General features: G+C 33.1%; 1 protein-coding gene across 5 annotated transcripts in view; it reads left to right on the top strand.

The window, feature by feature from the left end:
- LOC118271129 (REPTOR-binding partner) overlaps positions 1–23,999 on the top strand; it is a 30,696-nt gene extending 6,697 nt beyond the window's left edge. Inside the window, exons 1-4 of one of the 5 annotated variants that reach the window (XM_035587070.2) lie at positions 80–301; positions 14,854–14,992; positions 16,217–16,338; positions 17,824–23,999. In XM_035587070.2, coding sequence (XP_035442963.2) covers positions 89–301; positions 14,854–14,992; positions 16,217–16,338; positions 17,824–17,937 — 588 coding nt within the window. In that variant the 5' untranslated portion in view covers positions 80–88 and the 3' untranslated portion in view covers positions 17,938–23,999. Of the gene's footprint in view, positions 1–79; positions 302–14,853; positions 14,993–16,213; positions 16,343–17,823 lie in introns of those variants that run through there. The other 4 variants (XM_050695843.1, XM_035587069.2, XM_050695844.1 and 1 more) reach the window with 4 other exon arrangements.
- The last annotated feature ends 1,683 nt before the right edge of the window (positions 24,000–25,682 follow it).

The following is a 25,682-nucleotide window of genomic DNA, read 5'->3' as shown; positions in this document are numbered from 1 at the left end:
TTATGTAACGATAGGTACGGGAGATAAAATATTTCGTATTCACTCAGATGTCCTGAATACAGCAGTTCGATATTCAGGCGCATGTCTGATGGAAATGGGTGTCCAATTAGTGCGCTGCGTTAGTGATCCCTGCCTCGATGCACCTAGCCCGGCCAGTACCCCGCCGGTCACCGGACTAACTACATGTCAATATGTTTTCCAAATTCCCTTAAGTATTCATTGTTCAGTTATTAAGCTATCGTTCAACTTCTATCGGTTTTTAATGAAAGGTGACAAAAGGAAGCGCCTCAAGAAAAAAGCGGTAAGTTTTAAAAATTTGTTCATTGTCATTGTGTAGTTAGACTCAGCTATGTAATATTATATGGGCCAAGTAGTTCTTCAAGATTGCATCGTCAGCGGTTTCGCAGTATAGTTCTGAGAAGTATTAATGTATAGAGTATCGCGACATGGCGCTGTAGGTAAGTACGTCTTTATATTGCACTCACTGTTACTGAGTGCAGCCAAACGATAAGGTCACTTTGCACAAGGTGGGGAGGGCTACAATACGAGCCGTTGCGACACGTCTCGTCCGCTGGTTGTGCGACTCGCTGTAGTCTGTCTGTCTGTACGGATCCATTGCCGATTTAAAAAGTTGTTTTTAAAAATAAGAAGAGTGAACGCGCGCGGTCGTTCCCACTGCGCAACGCGACGCGGCGCAGCCAGTGTGCGTTGAGGCAGTCGCTGGGGCGGACACGACACTCCGATATCAACATAAATCGTAAGTAACTAAACATTTATGTCGTCATTGTTGTGAGAAAAGTTATTTACATTATTATTTTATGGACACCGGTATATTTTATTTGTGTGTATTCAGTGTTAAAAGTGTTTCAAGTCGGTATATTTTAGGTTAGGAATTGACAGTTACTACGCCGTACAAAATGAACATCGTTTGACGCGAACGAACGACGCAGTTTGCTTGGTATCGGCCGGCCTTTTGTTGCTAACCGAGAAACAAAACTAACTGCGTATTTACTTATTATGATATTTATTGTTACACATCGGAGTAACTAATGGCTCATTTTATATTAATTTAATACTTGATTCCTAACCACTGTCCTGATAGGTAAGGTCATGGTCTTGTAATGAACTAATGAATTTAACAAAGTAATAGAAAGTTTACGCATTTCCATATAGTTATAATATATTAAAAGTACGTCAAATTACGAGTGTATCATTAGAGTTAGGTATAAGAAGTGTACAAAATATTTATGCAATCATTTATATTTGTTTATCAACATTGTATAAATGTGATAACAAAATAAGTGACAATATTGACCAACTTTTAATCTATAGGCAGACACAAACATGCGTGAGAATGTTTTAAATTGTTTCTTGGCGTAAATTTTTAACTGTTTGAAGTTATAATTTTCCATTTTCATAAAAAAATCGCACTCTTTGTTACCTTTGTGTACTACGCAAGATCAGATTATGACAGTAACATTAAAAAACATTTTAGGCAATAGTAAATTGTTCGAAAATGGTTTTGGAAATTGTATATTTTACGGTTTTTATACGTTGCATAATATTTTTGAAACTTTTTTTTGCTTATCAAAGCGAAATATGAAACTAAAGCCGTATGTATCCAATGTTCCAATTCCTTATAGTAAACTCATAACATGTGTTGGCAATAGCTTGATCACATTGATTTTTAAAACGCAATACGTTCAACGATACTATTAATAGCGGGCAGTTAAGATTACCAGTACAGATTACTTAGTACTGTATGTGTTACACGTATGAACACTGGGATTAAATGCCTGTGTCTTAAGATTGTAAACTGCAAACTATGTTTATACAATGTCTTGATTCCATCCGTTTTGTTTATAGTATAAGTCATGTCGATCTAGCGTTTGACGGCGGACATTTGAAATCTTTTAGGTAGCCTTACCTCTTTTACGTGGTTCTAAAAACATAACGAAAAGAAAGTGAGAGTGATAAACAACGGAGGTTTCTGTCTATCACTCCGGATTATACCTTGTGTTTTGATCTTCACAGTCATCTTCATCATCATCTTAAGCCTTTTTCAACCAATTTGGTGTAGACCTCCATCATTTCTTTCGGTCCTATTTTGGGCTATTAGTATCCAATTTTGTCTCGCCACCTCTTTGATGTTATCTTTCAATTTCATTTGCGATCTACAAACAGGTCCCATGGTGTCCACTCCAGCAGATCCTAGCACCAATAGTTGTGTTTACGGGCTATACCTGAGCAACACAGTAGGTGTCCAATAACAATACTAGATTGGCGATATATAAAACAAGGGCCAAAGTACTCTTAACCGATGATGAGCATATGATGACTGTTGATGAAGCGAAAGAGGTTATGATAAATTCGTCGCAATTGGCGTTTCATTGTCTCAGCCTAATCCCATGGGAGACAGGCGTGAGGTTTTGTATGAAAAGTAAATTTACTCGTGTTTTGTATATGAATGTGAATATGTAGCTGGAATACAATAAGAGAAAATATACCTACCTACATACATATTTGAAAGGAAATCCTTTGTTATTTTAAATACATACTCATCTGCCATTGATGGTATCAACGGACGTTCTGCTCACGGTGAAAGGTCATTGGAAAATTTCAATAAATTTTCCTGTTCCTACACAAATGTTTATGTGTATAAATGGAATTATTTAGGCTAATTTGTTGCCATGTAAGAACATTCTTGTTCGGTCGAGGTTTTAGTTAAATATACTAGGTATCTTCTAGTGAAATAGGTGATTCCCTAGGCTAGGTAGATGAATATAATAGAACTATAATGCGTTATTTTTTTCACCGAAAGCACTAGACATTGAAGGACATATCAAATGAATTAACTATTTTCTGCTAATTAACCCACGCGACGTAGATCTACGCGAGACACAATGTGTTTTCTATGGGCAGACAAGAGGCTTATAAAATTAGTCCTATATAATAGAGCTCGTTTGATTAAAGCCTCCCTGTAAACAAAAAAGCTTAAAACGAAAAGTCGAAAAGTACTTGTACTGAAAATCTCAATTATGCTTTGTCCAACTTAGGAATCCAAAACCTTTTACTCAGCCCACTCAACTCTCGTCGAGACATGTAAACAACCTTTGATTTAAATCAATACTTCACAAATATAATTCTAATAAACAGACTATTTTCTAAGAAATATCAGCAAAACAGGTACCCACACACTACACGCCAAGCTATACACGACCAATATAAACTGACCGTCAAATGTGTGCAAAGATCATACAAAGCGAGACCTTAATAAACTGGTTTTGTATACTTCGATTCTACTCTTAATAGGTACTCATGTTGTTATTATTGGAGCCCTTAGCAACAATGTGTTGGCATGTCAGTGTGCTGATATGCTCATAAACTTTTGCCCTTTAACAATGCATGTAGGGATTGATATAAATATTGTTGCCGATAACTGCAAATGTGCATTTATAATTATTATGGTCCTATATCGAAGCTTGGTTAGCCTTTTCTCTTGTGTATGTTGAGTGAAATTGTGCTTTTAAACGGAATTTAATACTTTGACTGCCAACAAAAATTTGTTAAAGGCCAATCCTCCGCTAACGCCGGTAATTTTTGTCTCCCATGGCATGTGTTAATTGGTATTGATTTCGTAATATTATCGAAAATAGAAGTTAATCAATTCTGAAAAACGGTATAATTAAATAGTAGATACGTACTTATAGATATCGATGAAAGTAAGGTATCATTACACGTGCAAAGGATTAATGAAAATAATATTTAATTTCCTCGTATTTTTGGGCGAGTTGAGAAATTACTGATTTTGATTTTTACCGCAACATGGAAAAAAATACTTTGGTGCTTAAATTTAAAAAAAAGTGTAACAGGACCTATTATTATGTTGTCGTTTAAGATATTTTAGTTTTTAATAAAACATTAATACAGTTATATTAAACTGGTTTTACAATTACAAAATATAGGTAAAAACCAAACCAGTTAAAAACCTATTAGTCTAATTAGTAGTCTAATTAGGCACTGTTACATAACCTACCTCACCTATAAAATGTTTAACACAACCATTTATTCTTTTCCAAAGGAGAATGCGAATCTTGGTCCCTTCCAATAGCTATGTGTGTTACATCATTGGATAGGTAATTTTGAGCTGAATAAAAGTTACTATGGCGCCAAGTTCCAAATCTTAGTCCGTTCAGAGTTATTCTTTATTAAACATGGTAGTTTTATCAGTAGCCAAGTAATGCTATTTTTTCGGAATTGCGGACTACCTGGCGGGTTTACCGGGGCTCCGGCTCGACAGGCAGGAGTAGGAACGGGGTGGTTGGTAATCAGTAAGAGTCTGACACTCACTCTCGCCTCGCCCTGGCGAGAGAAGTCATTGGATGACTTTCCCCCCTTTAAAAAAGAAGTTATGTTATTTTTAACTTTAGAGTGGGATCAGATTTCATAGAAACTGCCATCGTCCTTTAAATAACTTCCAAATTCAAATAAACATTGCAAAATGACCGTTAAACCGTTCCCTAGCGAAATTTTAAACAAAAACGACCTTGGGTCAGCTAATGTATTCCGTATCACCCTTGGGCCCAGTCATTTGATACGAAGGGGAATTTAATTGCAAAGAATCCCCACAACACTGTTGCTATACAATTTTTGAGTTTTATGGGGGGAGGTCACGTTTTTCAAAAGCTGATGGTTGATTTTTGTATGGGGTTTTTTGAAAAGATTGAAAGTCGTCGTTGAAATCGGTTAATTTATGTGTTGGTTGAGTTTGGGTTCAGTATATGAGTATGCTTTATTAAAATATGTACAAAATGTTGATATGTTTTTCTCCCTTAATTGGACAAGGGCAAGTTTTATTCATGGGGTTATTTGGCTGACGGTCTCAAGGTTATGGATTTAAAGGGACCACAACTGTTTTGAATACAATGGTATTCAATTTAATATGAATCTGGTGATCTGTATCACAGATCAGACCAGTTTCTATTGTTTAATTTTTATGTGATTGTACAATTGGTGATGGGAAATTAAATAAATTTTATTTCTATTAAAAACACGACGCTTTTTCTTTACTGGGTTGGGCTCCGGCTCGCAAAGCAGGAGTAGGAATAGGGATTTTAGTCAGTAAGAGTATGTCTCTCTCGCCTCAATCAAGGCGACAGAAGGCACAGGATGACTTTCCATCCACAAAAAAAAATATTTCTTCAAAATTTCACTCTGTCTATTTATTTTTTTATATATTGGTTTCAATGATTAATTAGATGGTATATTGTAATGTTCGTCCATAAAACGAGCCACAGTTTAGCGAATAGAAATGAACTGTTAAGTTAATTAAAATGACATAATATCGACTGACATAATAGGCTTATTGCTAGTTGAACGTCCACAGAATGTTTAGTAATTAATATTCATTCTCCACATTATGAGAAGCTTACAATATGGGATGCTATTTATTATGACACTTTGATTTTTACTTACTGCCGATGTCAATAACCGATCTCAATCCAAAATCTTTAGATTAAGTTCGATTTTTGACATTAGTTCTATAGAGTTTCTGTTAAAAATGGAGACAGATACAAAGATTTTGGGTTAAGATAGTATTTAAGTGTAGTTAGGTGGCGAAAAAGTAACTAAGATTTGCAGTTTTTTTCAAAAATAAGGAAATTTTATTTATTATATTAAACAGCTAATTCCAAAAGTTAATTTATCTAAACTTCACATTAACCCTTTGAAGAAAAGCTAGTATGATATAATTTCTCTAGTCCAATACATCAATTTATGTATTCAATATTGAGATTTTAGGTCACTAATGACCTATAATGGCGCCGTGAGGGGAAAATCAATAGACCCGCGGCCATATTTGCATCTTTTATGCGCTCAGTAGCTTGCAAGCCGACTGGCGCCGGACCAAGGTGATTTAGCGGACTTCCACTCCATTGGGTGATAGAATATTCTATGTGGACATCAGCATATCAAGCTACTCCTTCTGTCAAATTGCGATTTTAAATTTTATTGTTTTGTTTTAAGGTTTAATTTTTGTATTGACGATGGAAGAGTGTGCATTATGTCTTTAAAAATAATATCTTACTTAAGGGTGTTACTGCCGATAAACGCATAAAAGAATTTCGTGCTAACACTAACTAATTTATTTCCAAAATGATCACTATGTTCTCAGTCTCTGGTAATGAATTATAGACCTTAATATGTTCCATCGCTCGCCTTAGGTGACAATATTATCACTGCTTAGGTAGCATTAAGTTGAATTTCCAATGCTTTTTTTCGTAATTGATTTATTAAACTAGTGTGATCATGAAAAATAGTGGAGGCTAAAAGAAGCATACGCATCCTAACTTTTTACTTAGCCCTGATAAAATTGTTTTGTACCTATTGTCAGCTTATATTCACGTGACAAAAGCGTGAGTATGTATTTATTTTTATATGAAGTATGTATTTTACATAGTAGGTAAAGTTTTGATCACATTCTGCTACCAGACGGACTACGCAGTTCCAATATTTTAAACTCGCGATGACGCCATCGATTTTACACAACGTCGCAAAATGTCTAGTCTACAGTACCAATATAGGTACCGATTTTGGTAAATACCTACGTAAAGTGTACTGAATAAATTTTAATTTAAAATTGTATTGCGAACTTGCGAATATACCTATTTTTTGTTACTAAAAGTTGAATTGCAAATTGATGACACATGTTTATCTGACTACTGCGATGTTGTGACATGTAAATGAGAAGTTCTTGTTTTGTTTTTGAGTCCTCATTGATCACTATCATTATATCATGTCAGCCACAAGAAGTCCACTACTGAACGTAGGCCTCTACCAATGTTTTTAAAGATTGCTTATCCACCAGAGAAATATAACTATATTAGCTAAGCTGTGAAACTATGTGACCGTTTTCACTGATACTAAGCTATGTAGCTGTGCGAGATGCGCAGCTCGAGTATGCAATGTATCGATAGTAGGGAAGCCATCCATAGCACGCATCTTTCCATATAAAAAACCTAGCTTAGCTGTGTCCGTTTCCACCAGTGCTAAGCTATGTGTACCAATGAATATAGTGGAAGCCAAATGCATCCATAGTAACGTAGTACAACACATCTGTGATATTTAATAGTCAGCATCAATTTTTTTCGGCATTGCTTCTCAGAATAGTCCGATAGGAAATGCCGGCCTCATCTAGTTATTTAAGAGATTGACGTGTAAAAAAGTTACATTGTAACCTATTTGCAAAATAAATATCATTTATCATTTTCAATTTTGAGCATGGTTTCATAATGGGTACCAATAGGTATACAATACAAACTGCATTTAAAAAAGAAGTTTTCTGAATTATTATTATTTTTAGCTCAATGTTATAAACAGTTTTGTTATCATATGTTAGTAATATAGCCGGTACTAGATATCGTATTTCAATGCGCATTGATATGTACAGGGGGCATATAACAAAGGTAGATAACTGATAAACAGATAATCAATTGCACGCGTGTTTTTTTGCGAACATACTTTCGCTGGTTTTAGGACATTTTTTTAACAAAGTATGAAAACGACTCTCTTTTATCAACACTTAGAATGCCTGTGTCGATATTAATGTCGTGGAATTCTAGTTAATGGTTTAAGAAGTTACTGTCATCACGATGCCATGAATCTGAAATTTTGGTAATAGTGAGATGAAAATACTGATACATGTAACTCAGGAATAAGCTGTTGGGTTTCCTAATATGTAACTAAATTGATTATATTAAAAAAGGGCCAAATTAAAAGTACCTTTAACCGACGAGTATGCATGACAAGACTGATGACTATTGATGAAGCGAAAGAGATATGTTAGATTCGTAGTAATTGGCGGTCCATAGTCTCTGCCTATTCCCATGGGAGACAGGCGTGATATATGGTTATGTATATATGTAAATAGACGTTAGGATTTCCCTTCAACTTCGTTTTCTATTGGTTATTATGTTCCATTGAAAATTGATGAATACGTTAAATCAGCATATTAACGTCCATCTTTACAATATAAAAAACTTCAAATCAAAATTAAAGTCTGTACTTTTATAGCTTCTTTCAACAAAGTCCAACAAAATGATAGACGCGAATTTGAACCTTATATCAATACCTAAATTATTGAATACCACTCAGTAACAGACAATACCTCCCTTTTGAAGACGCACCCCAGTCTAGACATCAAAAATATTTAATAATAAATATCCCGTCTGATAACCCTACCGCCGCCGTTGTGCCTACATTGTATAAACCTGTATAGGTAACCGGTTTGCGCCAGACGTCTAGCCTACCATCCCCTCTCGGACCGAAATAGCATTTCAGGATGCAGTATTGATCGGGACCGCGGCCCGGTCGAGTGGGCCGGGCGGCTGCGGCGCGGGGTTACATTTTCCTGAGAGCCGCACCCGCCTTGACAAAGAGTCCCGTTAAAATATTAGTCTGATTTGAGGAGTGGTGCTGGCAAGATGTGTGCTTCGTTTAGTTAGTTTTTTTTTCTTTATATTACAGGTATGTACCGCTTGATTATATTAGTAGATCTATCTAGATAGTTTTATCTATACAGTTTTAGTTTTTGTTGTACTTTATCTTTCTTTTTAAAGGTTTTTAGGATTGACACATTAAGGTACTTCAAAAAGCCTATATTTGTGATACAATTGTAACTCTTTTGCAAATGCGCTAGCGTTTCCATCATCATCGTTTTGTCCCAGGTTCATCCAATGCTGGGTACTCGTATAGGGCTGCCCCTTATTTTGCCATAGTCCTCGGTTTTGTACATCCCTCATCCATGTGGCATCTTTATACTTAAAGGTTAAAGTTTATAGTTTGAATTGATTACATTAACAGTTAGACTCCATTGCTGGACTATAGGACTCCTATACAAAAGAGTTTTTTCTTTGTGTGTGCGCGTTTTCCTTTTTTATAATCCTGATATCTATATGCATGTCTACTGTTAAATAAATGAAGTTTCTTTCCTTCTTTCTTTTTCTTTTCATAATCTTCGTTCTTCGTGAGAGATCGTAAATTGATTGCCAGACTTATTTTACTCAAATGTAGGTTCGATTACGATATAAATTATAACATATCACTCATGTTCGTCTGTTCTACGCTCAATAACATGAAAGCACTTAGGTACCATCGTAAATCCTTCAGTGGCCATTTGTTTTGCCAAGTGCTAAGTAATATTTGTTATGAACTCATAACATATTGCTGAAGTATTGCGAATACTGGTTTAATATTGGTTGGTTCGTTTAATGTTGAGTTTTATATGTGATTTGGAGTAAATTCTCGATTCACTTCGATCTTTGGTGACTTATGTGGGGTTCTATGTGATAGCATACGGGTGTCAAAAAGTAATATTCTTATTACCGAAAAAACATGATCGATAATCTCAATAATCATATCTAGAATAATATGCGTTCTTTATAATAGGTCAAACTCACGTTTTTTTTCTATCACACTAAGATCGAATCGAATTTCGAACAAAAAATATACGAGCCCCTAGATTCGCTTGAAACTAATCGTGTTCGTTGTCAAACAGCTACGCGAGTAAAACATAATAATTAATTTAGCATGTCTCACGAAAGTTACATTACAATAAAAGTTACCTAACAATAATTGCAATAGTGTAATTTGCTCCAAACGTACCACTAAATACCAGTTTTCTGAGAAATAACAGACATAACATCTACACATGCACTTTATACGATACATCCTTGAATCAACGCATCATTGATGGTCCCCCCTTACAATGGCCGGTGTCAAATGCATAAATTGCACTCGCTTCCTGATTAAAGGATCTGCTCCGGGATGCTATTGGTACTTAGGACTTGCTTTATGTCACTGATTGGCTGTTCTGGTTGTTCAATAGGACACAGATCCAATTGGAGTGCAACGACTTCGGGTTCTTTTGTTGCAGATTTTGCAGTGATTGGCTGAAATTAGGGGTCGTTATGTCAATTGAGAATGGGATGTTTGTTTAAAATTGGGTGTAATTGATATGATGTGATGTTTCTGTTGTCGTTAATGATGCAGTTTTTGTAGCTAATGTATTATAATTGTTATATTGTATGTTAAAAAGGTTTGATCTTTAGAATCACTTCGATTCTAGTCGATGTAGTGTAAGTTTTAGCAGATCAAATCAAATGCGTTTACTTGTATACGTTTATGAGGGCTTTTTGTTCAATATGGGGTACTTAGTTACGTACGTTCATACATTGTCCTTAATGTTTTCTGAACCATTACTTATTATCTTAAATCCTTCAACTCTTGTAAACATTTTTAAAGCATTAACTGTCGACAGAAAGCAAATCCTTCGCTAAACGTATTGAGCAATTTCCAAAATGCATTCGTATGTATTTACTTAAAAAAAAAACGTATGCAGAAATCTTAATTGGCATTAAAACCAGTTTTAATGAATACTTAAATGTGGTGTAACTTTAAGGTTTCGTAATACAAAGTTAATGTTCATTTTGCAAACGATCATTTTGTAAACATTTCTTGTGGTTCCTGTGTTTTTATTCACATACATATTTGCCTTTGGAATATAAACTCTTACAGAGTTTTAAGTAAAATATGGTGAAGACACCTAAATTCTAGAGGTTTAACTGCCGTACTCAGAGACATTTAATGATTACTTAAACTATTCCTTCGTAACGATTTTGTTCCGAAAACAATTGCTAAGGACTAGGTTAAGTAACCATTAAAAATGACTCTGAGTTCGTCGGTAAGTAAGTGAGTAACCTTAAGTCACATACTGTAAACTTAGACATCTAGAACTTTCCACCGACCATAGTCCATAACAATTTTCGTGGAACACACATCAATCGAAAATAACAACGCGACTGTTTTCCAAACTCAATTGTGTTTATGGCACCGCATCTCCCTGCACGCAGTGGAAACGTGCTTCTTAAAACAATTACCCGCCATTCAGTACTGTCACGGTACTACACAGTACACAGTAAGGTTATTGTATAACAACACATTCGATTCCCAACCTTACAACCTTTGCAATAAGTACCACGACACATCAATTGAAGTATGTGTTTCCAATGAGGTTTTAGTGTCAACGAACCGACAATGTGGATAGACGTTCGCCTTGGTTTTTTTCTTGTTGTGTACAAAACTGATGCGAATTCGTTCAATACTGCGCAGTTACATCAAGTTTGTTTACTATGTGACTGTATTTGAAAGTGGTGTGTGCAGTCGCCAGTTAAAAAATTGCGATAAGGATTAAAGGGCTATATGCGATACCAAAGTCCTTGTTAGCGTGTGTCGTCATCATAAAGTACTCTTAATACTTGTTGATTAGTCATCACTGTCTCGCCTTTTATGTGTGGTAAATATTAGTAGACTTATTATTGTCTTAGTGGGAAAGAGACAATAGACTATCGCTTTCCCTTTCTTTTTTTTAACGTGACATTTTCATTCCCAAAACGAAAGGCAGACGCAGCTTTCCTTTTTACTATTGACAAAATGTTTGTTGACAGTTGTTTTATTCTACGAGTAGTTACTTCATATTTAGGTATTCAACTAATGATACTAAGTATCTGTTCGCCAGCTGGTTTTTAGTCAGTAAGAGTCTGACACTCTCTGGCTTTGCTCAAGGCGGGAGAAATCATTAGATGATTATCTCCCCTTAAAAAAAGTATTTGTTCGCGTTTTATTCCTGTAGGAATAACTTGCATAAAGCATATGCATGTTTATCTCAAGTAGCACACAGTAACTTAAGTACTGTACAAGTAACCGAGTTCTAACACAGTTGTTCATATCACATGCAACCCCTACAACGTGTGACAGAGGTTAGAGTTTGGGGATAACTAGCGGATCAACTTTTAGGAAGCACATCACAAAAGTATGTCTTATCGCAATCTACTTTGTTCCGACAGGCCAATGACTTCAACAATATCAAGGCGTTAAAGGCTTTGTATGAAGCATTAGTTAAAAGTCATATGGAATGCAATGCGGCTATATGGAGTCCCAACGAAGCCAAATACGCATTTGGAACGATTCAAAACAAATTCGAGATTTCTGTACTTAAAGACATATGGAGTGTACCCGGGATATCCGCTGCTGTACCCGACGTTGTATTTGCTGGGTACAGTGGGTTTTACAACTAGAAGCGCGACGAGAAGTAATGCTGTACTTATTTGTATAATGTCTTACGCGGAAAATGTCACAATCCGAGGATATGGGTGAGCTTAGGCTGTAGTGCCGGATGGGTACGTGAGGCGTCGGCGACGGCCGCGGTTGTTGGTGGTACCATCGCACCGAGTTCTGAAGGCTCCGATGATGCACACACTCAATGCTATAGCAGAGCAGATCGATTTGTTTAACTGTTCGGTGAATGGCTTCACAAGGGTAGCATATTCAGTTAAAGGTTATTAGGATAATTTAGTATTGTAGTTTCAATTAAGTATTTGTATGTATGTTTTGTTTAAGGTATAATATTGATATTATTAACTTTGTTTGCATGTTGTGTTTAATATAATAAGTAGCTTTTCTGTCACATTAGGTTAAACCTGTAATGATAGATCTAAGTGTGATAAATAAATAAATAAAATAAAAAAAATAAAATAAAATAAAACACCGATATTATTACAACTGCATTACGGTGCAGCGGCAAAGCCAACGTTTACAAACATAGCAAGGTTTTGACTATTATGTCGTCATTACCCCGAATGACCTGCCAAGCAAATTATGCTTAATTTACCCATGAAAATATTATTCAAACATCCGTTCAGCTGTTGTTAACCAATTTATAGGACAAGCAAACCGAATTTGAACTGTATTCTTATGTTAATTTGGTTGTTATTCGAGTATTTGCTCTCTGTTTTGTATATGACAAAGAAATTTATGATTGGATAAGAAAGTAGGCTGAATCTACTTATTTGATGAAAGATATCATGCAGCTTGTGTTTGATAACATAGTAACTTGCTATGTGGTGCAATTGTGACGTGAATGTGTGGGTATAAGTAGTAAATATAACATCTGTCTGTGTGTCTATAGAAGTTTAAGCTTATTTACTCGTTTTTCCTACGAATATTTGTTTTGTGTCGGTCGATATCTATGACGGACTTTTAGAGTAAGTGGTAATATGTATGTTGTAGTCAAACTTAACCATTCAAAAGTACTATTGATTAGCAAAATCAGTCAAAAGTAAATTTGGCCGTATGCTTCATTCATTATACTTTTAGTACTAACAGAACAAAAGTACTTTGACCAATGGAGCTGGTTAAAACTTACAAAACAACCAGATGTAAGGATTAAATAGTTATAAACCTACTTAGGATCTAATTCATAGCATTAAATAAAACGCTTGGAATATAGAATCAATTAAAAAAGGGCAACTCGATATGGTAGGCGGATTGGTGCAAATGACATGAGTAGCGTGAGCGTGCAAGTCAATGGTACATTTGACTGTTTAAGAATTTTGACTGTAACATGTACCTATAAGTGTTATGACTTTCTGAGTGAGTAGTCAACTCGGACCACATACCTACGGCCCATTTGGGACGAGTTGCAGAAAATAAAATAAAATAATATTTTTAGTGGTAACTCGTCCCACGTCATTACCACAATGAGATAAAGTACAGTCAGTAGCAAAAGGGATAGTGTGGGAATAATAAAGTTCTATTACTTTGTTGAAAACAAAAGATTTTCTAGGAACTTCATTCTATCTATGTTATCATTTACTTCATAAGTGACCGCCATGACCATTGTTTAAACCACACATGTTTACTATTCTTAGTATTTTGGTTAACACATAATTTGTGCGATTGCTAAAAAAGGTAGCTTTAGGCTTTAGGTAATAAATTATTTAACCGACACTAAAAAAAGAGGTTCTTACTTCATCAGGTTTTTTTTAATATGAAATAATCTATGAACAAAGAAAGTAAAGAAAAAAAAATTTATAGTCTTGTGTTGCTAACTGTACCAAACATTGATAATTTTAAAGATCCATACAAAAAAAAAGTGGGACGAGTTGACCACTAAAAACTTAATTTATTTTTAATTTTCCCAACTCGTCCCAAATGGGCCGTAGTGTATGTTCCGAGTTGACTTTACTCGACTTTCTTAGTGAGTAGTGCTTTTACTCCCGCATAAAGGACGTACAAAGAACTTATTTCTAGACACTATTATTAACTATTAACGGTCTTAAAACAGAAAATTACTAATTACTAAACCCAATGACTCATAAAGAAGTAACATTTCTTACGCCACCACTAGCGTTAAAAGAAGAGATGGTGATATATGTAATCTACCATCACCAAACGGCATTATTTGTCACCACACCTATAAATACAAACTACACGTTTCTTAGGAAAATTTTAAGAAAAAACTCTTTAAATAGAACATGAATGAGACATATTTAGATCTCGTACTGCGTTTCGTATGTCGTGTGCTCATTGTCTATGCCATTGCCAAGCAGTAAGTGTGTCGAGACACTATGTTATATATCTACTACCATTTTGAAATTCAATTAGAGCTATTGATTGATAGATTGATTGATTGAAACGTCAATTGGCTGTTTTTATTTCATTATGGCTTTTATTAGTCGGTAATTTGGTATACAGAAGTCGGTTAGGGTGATATTCTTGGAAATAGACATGTGTTCTATGCTATTCTTGATCGTGACTAAAACAATAACACATCTTCTGTGCTTCAGAAGAATAGTAGTGTTAATTTCTAGATTGCGTCCTACTATTGAATACTTCTAAGCCTGAGAACCTTAATTTATACTGAGACACCTTACTGAGCAGATCTAGAACTTCTACAACGAAAGTATTTTTCGTATATTTACACATATTTAATAAATATAGCCATTTCTTTATTTCCAGGAGTCGCTGGGCGGTGGAGTGTACGGCTCGGTGGGGGCGTCGGGCGCGGAGGGCGGGGAACGGCGCGAGGGGGGTAAGCGCGGGCGCAGGCCTGGCCGCAAGGCGCAGCTCGACAAACAGGACATGAAGGCCAAGCTAGGTAAGGATTTCTATAAATTGGAAACTTAGTAAAGACTAGGAAGGTAGATTTTAAAACGTCGGAGCAGTTACTAAGGCACTGCTACCGTAGCAATTGGAGATCTCTTTTTATGGGGAGAATATCATCTAATGACTTCTCTCCTGGAGGAGTGTCAGACTCTTACTGACTGAAATTCCAGCACGTCCCTATCCTGCTTTTCGAGCCGGAGCCCGGGTAACTTGCTAGACAGTCCATAGAATTGGAGATGTCTAGCAGTGGATGACACAGGCTATTGTTTAAAATAGCCATCACCGTGTAGGCTAAAAATTCCTCTGCTGATCAAAGGCAGTTCAAGTAAAGATACGGAGTGCCATATTCCCTAGGCTTTAGTAAGCATTCCAAATAGAAAATAACCTAGACCAAGTTTCAAAACTCCAGTAATTTCAAACACCATGAGATGAACTAGAACGAAGTACCCACTTAAATTAACTAAAGAAAAGTATAGTTACTACATTAAAACGACGTCCACACAAAAGGCATTAACATTGCATTGTTCGTGCATTCTCCAATGGAGTATGTATGAATAGCGATTAAACCGTAAAGAAGTTTCGAAATAGAGAAATTAAGGTCAAAATAGCATCATATGTTTAAATTGGGACGCCATGTTTGGTTCACTGGAGATTACATATGTTTGAGTATAGAATGTAACGTCTAAATTATATGTATGTTCGTTTAATAGTTTGTTCTTTGAGAGTTTAATATGGATGATGACGGGGTATGAAAATTAAAATCTATTTTGTCCGTCAGTTAAGCAATGAAAATATGTTAGACACGTTTTTATTTTTATTTTGTTATATAAGATAGAATATATAGACAATACGTAGATAAAACTAAATCAAAGTTTATTCGGAGTGGGGTCGGTAAATACGTTGAATTTCTACGAAATAAAATGGACTTTCTAAAGCATGTCTGATGATCTTTAATCTCTACCCTTTTAGGGAAAATATGTGATCTTATGTGACATACTGTAAGTATCAGTTTACACCTTAGGTCTCGCGTTAAACGTAACCCAATGTAAACGTACGTACTAAAACGATACTGAACTGACTTCTAACTTTTAATGAAGCTTCTGATTCCTACCATACTTAACAGACTACAGAACATTTTTTCCCCACAACAATTACTCTAAATATCCCCATATTACGAGACCGCAAGCCTGACTTGGTACTGCGCATGTTCAAGCAGAACGCAGCAGGCAGTCTGCGCGGGAGTGTCGCGCGCGCAAGAAGCTCCGCTACCAGTACCTTGAGGAGTTGGTGGCGGATCGCGAGCGGTCAGTCCTGGCGCTCAGGAAGGAACTGGATAAGGTTTGTATGTGAATCTTTTTTTATTTTATTTTTTTATCAGAAATACATAATTAGAGACCCCGCAGATTTACAATTTCAAGTTGGCCGACTAAACCGCAGAGTATACGAATAGGTATAGTGACATATGCTAGCCCGCACATCTTGTCCAACTAAATCGATAGTTATTAGTTATTGTCGTTCGATAGTTGGCCAACTTACAATTGTATGTCTGCGGGGTCTCTTACTTTATAGGCGTCAAAAGTGTGACTACACAAACATGTTTCACTAATATAGTATGTTGTATTGGGCATACGAAGAATTTTGAAAACCGATTGAATTACTTTGTCTGGAACAGTTACATTAATATTTTAAATGTGAAAGTTTGTTTGGATGTTTAAATATTTGTCCGTCAAACACGCTGAAACTATTGAACGGATTTTGATTTAATTTGGTATTCAGACGGGTATGAGATGACTTGGGGACAGGATACTTTTTATCCCCCGGGAACGCGGATAAAGCCGCTGGCAAAAGTTAGTTTCAAATAATGATATCGGTGGCTATGTAGCACTTATGATAGTCTGACCAACGAGCCAGCGTTTTTAAGTCCAGTATAATCATATGAAACAGAAAGTGATGCATTTTAAAGTCGTAGCTAACAGTCAATATTTATTATTTTTAGGTTTAATGTTATGTTAATTTATCAGGCTTTATATTTGTGATCAAAGCAAGGCTACCAATCTAGCACATTTTTTCCTCATTTAACTTAAATAGCATGTTTTCAATACAGACTATAAATAGATAAGGATACAATTAATCAGTTTGCTAATAAAAACTAGACGTTATTGTTATTTAAATAAACGTTATAAGCTATCAAACGGAAATGTTAAAGAGTGAAGAAGGACATATTAATTATTTTATTTATTTAACTAAAAATCACGGTTTACTCACGTATATTTACGGCCCCGTTTGCGCACGCTGCTCATGATGTAGAGTCCCTCTGTGACTCGAAACTAGTAGAGCTTTTTTTTATTCATGTACATGAGTAAACCTGTGAGTTTTAATTAATTTATTATGTCTTACGATAGTTATTATAAAAAAATCTTTATTTATTCTTTAATGCACACAAAAAATAAATTAATGATGTCGTTTTGTCAGCTCTATCAAGAGTGAGACGTACGAAAATCTTCTCCACCCCTCTCGCTCTTCACTTCTTTCGTCTTTCCCTCCCCTTCTTCCCTTCTTCATCTCCCTGTCACCCCCTCTTCTGAACACCTCTTCACCAAAATATCACTCTCTCCTTTCCCACTTGATTTCACACACACTTTTACACCTCACTCTCCAATTTTACCAACTTTCACTGTCTTTCTCTCTCTATGTAATCTAGAAAGATTAACAGACTCTAGAGAGAATACATAGAGAGAGAAAGACAGTGAAAGTTGGGAAAATTGGAGGTGGAAACTAGTAGAGACTAGTGGATATTAAAACAATATTCTTCTACTTTTCCAGTATTACAAGTGGAACTTGGAGCTAGACCAGGGCAGGATGCCGGAAGGTCTGGAGGCTGTGCTCCAGGAGATGGGCATCGTGAAACAGGAGGAGAGTAAATCCTTTTTGACATAACCTTTTATCATTTTACCCTTTTAAAACCCTATATATAAGTATTATGTAAGGAGTGTTGAAAGAATGAAGACTCATATTATTTTGGTGTTCATGAAAGAAGATGGTTTTCAACATCTGGATTTCGAAAATGGAATATTAGATATCATCAGGCAATTTTAAATCGTTTTCCAACATAAATAAGGTCTATTTTGCAAGCAACAAGACTGCAATCGTTAAGACAATCAATTTTGAACCGTTTTCCGGCGCAATTAAGGTGTATTTTGACATCAGGGTTAGATATTATCTGCTACATGCGAGCAACAAGACACTACGGTCAATAAGACAATCAATTTGGAATCTTTTTCCAAAACGATTAAGGTTTATTTTGACATCAACCATCAGGACTTCGTAAATGGAATATTAGATGTTATGATCTACAATGTGCCAGCAATAAACACTGCAGTCCCTAAGACAATCAAATTTGAACCTTATTCGAGTAAGATTAAGGTGTTATTTTAAAGAAAATGTAACCGATCAAGGATAAGTAGTACTTTTTAAAAGGACGGAATGTGATGAAGCGAATTTGATCTCATAGGCACTTATATCATCTTTTATTAACTGTTTGTAATAGTACAGAAGAAATTGAAATCATGTTTCTAATAAAAGTACAAATAACACCCGTACTCCAACTGTTTCAAACTTTTTTTGTACTATTCGACTATAGGTCTAATTTTGTGCCTATAAAGTTCAAATTCCCTTGTCTAGATGGTCACTGGATTTGTTTTACAACCTGCTACACTGCCTTACTTATCCTTGCTTCGGTTCATTCTTTTATAACACTGAATAATACTGGTTTGATCCGGTTCAAACTAATTCACAGCAGTAAATTCTGGTTTAAACTGTACCATGAGTATTTAAAATGTGTAGGGTTGGTAATTGAGTTAAGTTGACCTAAAACGCTGTCTTCCATCTTGAAAAACTATTGGAAGTGGTACAAAGAGTGTTGAATTCTAGTTCTTATTTCAAAATACATAAAGATGAGTATAGATTACAACATTTACTTGTAACAGAACAACGAACCGCTCTATATGTTCTAGTGTATCATCCTTTTACGAACTAAAATGCTTTGGAAACTGAGCTATTGCCTGTATTGTACCATCATTATACAGGAATGCTCCAGAAAATGTTATAGTCTATATTCACCTTAGTATAATATATTATACATAATATGATATATGTATAATATAATGTCATCTACATGTCACTGTTTCATCCCTTCTGTGTACCATTCGATTTTAGGTCTTATTACATACGTTTACTCAACTTGGCTCAATTATATAGCTCTATGGTTTGTTCCTATAGACCTTATAAAGGTAATATTGCAATGTGACAATCATTTTTGGTTAAATTTCGCCAAAACATAAACTGTAATGACAATTTATACAGTATTTAAAAAATATGGATCGAAATGATGACCATTTTTTCTACTCCTGAAAAAAATAACTGTAAATTCTTATGAAAAATATAGAGATGACTTTATGACACTATTTCATGCTCTCTCTCTCACTTTCTAGATTTACTTGACAGTTTAATTCATGTTATGAGACTCAACTTGACTCTCAATATTTTTACCTGTCCTCATTTCAATCCATTTTTTTATATCAAATAGTACGTGGTGATTCTGGAAAAGTATTGAAAATCTGTATTCAAAGAAAATACAGTTTTGTATAAAATTGTGAACAAAACAATAATGTGAGTCAAAGAGTATGGGCTAGGCATAGTTTTAAGTATAATTTTTAATGTTGTATTAATTTTGGAATCAGTCGTTTTGTTGATTTGTTATTTCGGTCAAAATTTTAAATAAGTTAGTTTTTGAATATTCGTTTTTATCAAAATTTCAAAAATTTTAATGTTTCGACTACCTTTACGGTTTATTTTAAGTTTTTAATTTTTTGTAAATAACCGCATAATTTGCGTGACAATAGTTCGAATTCGAATTTATTATTGACGACATAAAATGTCTAATTTAGTTTTTATTTTTTGTCGTTTAACTTTTTTTTAAGGATTAAGAGTGGTATGCGTGTGCGTGATTTAAATGTAATTATTTTTTAGACCTATTATATAAGACCTAACTATTTTTATATGGCTATATCCTAAAAATATTAACTTTAAGAGATGGTCCTTTTAAGAATTGTACATAGATCCTTTGCAATGTCGGAATTGGTGAAAAAGTTTTTCGTTTTAATGCATATTAAGTGCTAAGTTATACGTTTCGTCGAGTGATCTTTTTTAGAGAGTACAATTTTTTTCGTATTTCTTTAAGGTTTGAATAATAATAGTTTTATTTTTAAAGCTCTTGTGTGATAGGTGTGTGTCTTGGGTTAAATGGTTATATTTTTTAGTTTAAATATGCAAGCTGTCTAAATATCATTCTGGTATATTTAAAATTGATTTAACTATAACAAGAACATAATAGGTATTTTTTTATTTATACAAACAACTCTTTAAAATAATAGTTTTATTTCATATACATTATTTTATTTTCTATATACAGAATAACATGACTTGATTATTCAAAAAACGTAGTATATTACTTTAAGCATGAATGAGTGTATGAATCTATATTATAAGTAGTTTATAAGTAAATATGGCGTAAAATCTAAGTCTTATATAATATAAGTTGTATAAATATTGGGAGGACTATGCAATGCAATTTGTACTAAGCAAATTTATATATAGTAAAAGGTCACGCCTGAATTTAAAAATGTAGTGCTGTATAAAGTTTCGTATATGAAAATAAGAGTGTGTATGTAATTTTGATGAGATTTAGAGTGTATGTGTCTTGAATGGGTTATTATATTATTATATATTTGCTTTTTTCGATGACATGTGACATTTCAGTGCGCGCGCTTTTACTGAATTACTATTTTTATGTATAAATTTCATATTTTTCGTCATTTTTTTGTATCATTATCGCTATTGACATTTCTTATATTGTATTTTCATTCATTAATTCATTCGTTCATTTTACATTTTCATATTTTTTCAATATTATATGTTTTCGCGGTCTTTGTAAACATTTCATCTTAACATTTTTTTTTATATACGCTATATTATGTTTGGTGGTCAATGAAGTATTTTATATGCAATACTCGAAAATATATCTTCTGTAAGGGCACGTGCATTAACGTAGAAAAACATAATTAAAACGTAACTTCGTATAATTTAACAAATAATTTTGATAGTCGATAATTTCTTTAATAATTATTTTTTATTTTAGCATTATCATTAAAGTCGTAAACGGCTACTCGTCAACTGAGTGATAAAATCATAGAGTTTTTTTCTTTTAGCCGCCATCTTGGAAATGGCGCTGTATTGTTACGTATTCCGATAATATGTACATAGTTTCTACATAGTTTTTAGATTGAGTTTGCATTTTGATACGTTTTTCTTTCTTATAGATTTTACTTGTAAGCTAAAAATTTAAATTAAAATAGAAAATAAAACCTATAATTAAATAGTCATTCATTAAATATCAACCCCCAGTTGTAAGGTGGCAATAAATCCAATCAAAAACTATAATAGAAACACAAAAAAAAAAATAGATTTCGAAATCATTTTTAGGGTTATTTTTTATTTTATAACAACTAAGGTATATAATGCCAAATTATTTTGTAAGTTTGTTTATTTTTAAACGAAAATCGAGCTCTTTACCGTTTCAATTATTAGTTTTAATTTGTTTTTAGTTTATTATTTTTATAATTATACTTGAACGTGGCTGAATAGTCTTATATACTAGTACGCTTTAACTTTTTAATCTTTACTTAATCGGGAGTGAATCAGACTTATCTATAAAATTCAATTTTCACATTTTTCGTTTTCATCTACTTATATGTAAATATGAGTTCTGTTTAAAAATATTCTTCTTTTCAATTATTACGTTATTGTTATAAATATTTATTTGTGGTTGTTATATTATTTTTGAGAGACGGAAGTCTGAATTTATTCCTGATTAAATAATAATTTAGTTGGTTAAATACAATACATAATATGTCGGCAATCCGCCTTAGGTTATTTGTGTTAGTTTTCATTAGTTTTCTTTTTCTTCCGATCTGCGGTATGATTAAATTTATTAATAAGTTATATTTTCGTTGATATTCGATTTATATTAATTAAAAAAAAAACAACTATTGGAAAGCGCAACAGATAATTATTTAGAAAAAATATTTCGTTTATATTTACGTATAAGTTATTAATTTAGTGATGGGAAGAATTTATTTTTATCGATAATTATTTTTTTGTCTTAAATTTTTAAAGATCTTCGTTTACAACGTTTTATTTCGTTGAACTGGACTCACAATAATGTGTGATTTGCTACAAATGGAAATACTTCATACAACCAAAAGGAAATCCACCTCAACTAGGTTATAAGTTTTCCCATACACAAAATGCATATAAATAAAGTCTTAGAATTCATTAAATCATTAAAAAAAACTCATGAAAGTCGGTATTTAAAAAAAAAATTATTTTTACACGTTAGATACCATCGGTGAAGCCACAATTTCTGAAAATAAAAGAGTAAATTATAAATGCAGGTATAGATAGGAAGAAGAGCGGATATGTCTCAATCCAAATAATATTTCATATAAATGCGTACTCAATAACAAAAGCATTTTTATCACAACGCGTGCTTAATAAGTAAAGTTATAAAGAAGGGCCAATCATTTATCGATATCGATATATCAGTTTTATTTATAGATACACTAAAAATATCTCTTTTTGACCTTAATAAATTTGACTTCTATAATATTAAAATATTGCCACTGGTTAAAATAATATAATAAAGATCAACAAAAATAATGTTCATTTTGGTTTTTTTAACATATATTTTTATATGTATAAAACTATACTAACACACGCATCATACATTCACTAACACCATTTTCTTCATAAAATAATCATTATATTGAATGTATAAACTTCATATAATTTTAATTTCTACTTTATTTTTTATTAAATAATGTTCTTATTGCAATGGTTTAAGGATTTGTGTTTTATTTTTTTATATTCCATCGATACATTTTGACAGCAAATACGGTGTTATCTACAGTTTTTTTTTTACTTTAAAATGTATATTATTTCAGTTTCGCGTATTAATATTTTTATAATATTGATATTATTTATTTAACTACAGTTATTTTTTAATTATTTAGCAGTTACAAATATCTTATTACTATTTTTAGTTCCCAAAAATTTAAACAAGACTTTTTTATAGCATTTTGTGTATTGGGAGTTTTGTTTTTTTAAGTTATTTTTTTAAATTAAGGTTTAGTTTTCTAACGAATCCAGTACTTACGTACTTCGTATCATAGCCGGTGAAAAGTAGATCTCATCAAAAGTCTATTTCATTCATACAATTTATACATTTTTTATACACATTAAAAGAAATAGTTTGTGTATAAAAAATGAATTAATTTTCGTCATTTAGTATTACATTAGAATTAGATTAAGTCTGTATTATATTGTTCTTAACAAGAACACAAAAGTGGTATAAAGAATCTATTCGGTAGTTAGTACATTAATATAATTAATAATAACTAATAATAAGCAAACTAAGAATATAGTATAATGTAATATTAATGCAGAATAATCGTAAAATTATTAATTTGAGTTATGGAACACAAAGTTACATTTTTGAATTAAATTTAAATATAATTAAGCCGTTATAAAAATCTAAAATTTAATTTAAACAATATTTTAATTTTTATAAGAAATATTTTCTTTTTTAACAATCCCTTTACTAGTTTTTAAGATAATCGTGTTCAGACAGATAAACAAACATGGCGGAGAAGCTTGGATTTCTAATATAGGTTTAAAAAACTTTGATTTCTAATATAGGAGAAAAAAAAATGGCGTATAACAGTGAAATTGAGTAGATGTGTAATTATAATAGATGTATAATTAAAAATAAGGTCTATAATAAGAGTATTTGTGTGTAAGATAGGTAAGTACTCTAGTAATACATTAATTAATAATTGTTTAGTTAATTGTAGCTACAGATTGAACGATTCACACTTAATATTTTTTAAAATTAACTTAACAGTAAAGAGTGCCTTAAATTAAAGCAGTTGGCTCAGAATATATATCATTCCATATTACTGAAGCACTATTCAGGATTACGTAAGCAAGAATACAGACAAAAAAATAAAGATTTGTAGCAACAACGGTCAAAAGACTGGCATAGGACATACTTTTTTGTGGATAACACAAGCAAATTTTTTTATTGTTTTTTTTTTTTATATATCTTTGGGAGCTTGCCGATCACCACCACTTAACGGTACCAATACCACCTAGACATCGACTTCAGAGACAACCTGTATAAAAAAATGTAATAAAAACGTAGGTACTTGTTGAAAGATATTTGAATGATAGTGTTTACACAACAAATGAATGTGGAAGTAAAAAATCCAAGACGTAATGTCGTCTGTCGCGCATACAACTCATGAATATAGGCCCCGTGTGATTTGAAAGTGGTCGAGTATTTATCCAAATAGTTCAACACTGTTTCCGTCAATTCAGTTTTAGTATAACTCATGGTGGTTAACATAAAATATGATTGAATTTTGGTTTTAGTTAACAAATGTATTTTTAATTTAATATAACAAAATAATAATAACTATTCAGATCGTTGTCGTTCACTGTAGTTTAATTAATTAAACAATTATTAAAAATCTTTTCGTTTCCATTAAAATTTATAATTGTGTATAAATTTTTAACAAGCAAATGCTTGGGCAGTAAGCAAACAGATCAATATTAGAGTAACAGAAATAGATATAATATAGTATAAGTCAAAAGTGTACATTTGAAATCAGTTGACATAATACATACTTATTATATATAAAAAACAGAAACGTAAAACCCATAGACGATTTTATATATTAAGGAAAATATAATATATGTCTAGTTATAGTTATATTACGGATGTTATAGTATTATTTGATATTTATTTTTGTTCCAAGCTTACGGTGAAGCAAGCCTTTTTGCTGTCATATATTATACATATGTCATATAATATACCAATATACATTGGGAAAATATATAAAAAAAACTGTTTTTGAAACCATTTGTACAATCAAAATTATAACTTGTCAGGTACAATCAATATCATGTGTGGACAAATCCTTAGGAATATAAAAGTCAAAAAAGTCAAAATTATTTATTTCAAATAGACCAGGAGGGCACTTTTGAACGTCAAAGCAAATATAATAATATTAATAACGTCTGTCTGTCGGTCAGTCCTTTAGTGAAGCTATTTGCTCGTTCCAAAGTGTAGATTCCTATGGAGAAGAACGAGCAAGAAACTCCATAGGTATATCGTAATACGATATATATAATAAATCTCCCGATCGATTTCGATTAAGGTAGCCAAACTTCCATCGAGACTAGCCCACTACACAGGAGATATTATATTGCGCAAACACAAGTGCACTCTGTTCCCTCACTCTCTAAACCTGATGAGACGGCAAACCGATGCAATCTTAGAGTGAAATAACACAACTTTAAAAACCTAATGTTTTACACATCATTATTAATACACATAAGAACTTTATATGTGCGGCCTTTTAATATGAACTTACAGCATCGAAAGACCTCTCTTTCATACACATATATAAATAGAAAATACAAGTTATGACAGTGGCTAATGTGTGTGTGATGTAAAACTAAATAACAGTGCCGACTGTGTACTATGCTTACTGCAAATCACC

This window comes from Spodoptera frugiperda, chromosome 9 (genome assembly GCF_023101765.2).
Source record: "Spodoptera frugiperda isolate SF20-4 chromosome 9, AGI-APGP_CSIRO_Sfru_2.0, whole genome shotgun sequence".
NCBI classification, from domain to species: Eukaryota; Metazoa; Arthropoda; class Insecta; order Lepidoptera; family Noctuidae; genus Spodoptera; species Spodoptera frugiperda.
This window is presented reverse-complemented; position numbering and strand designations above follow the sequence as displayed.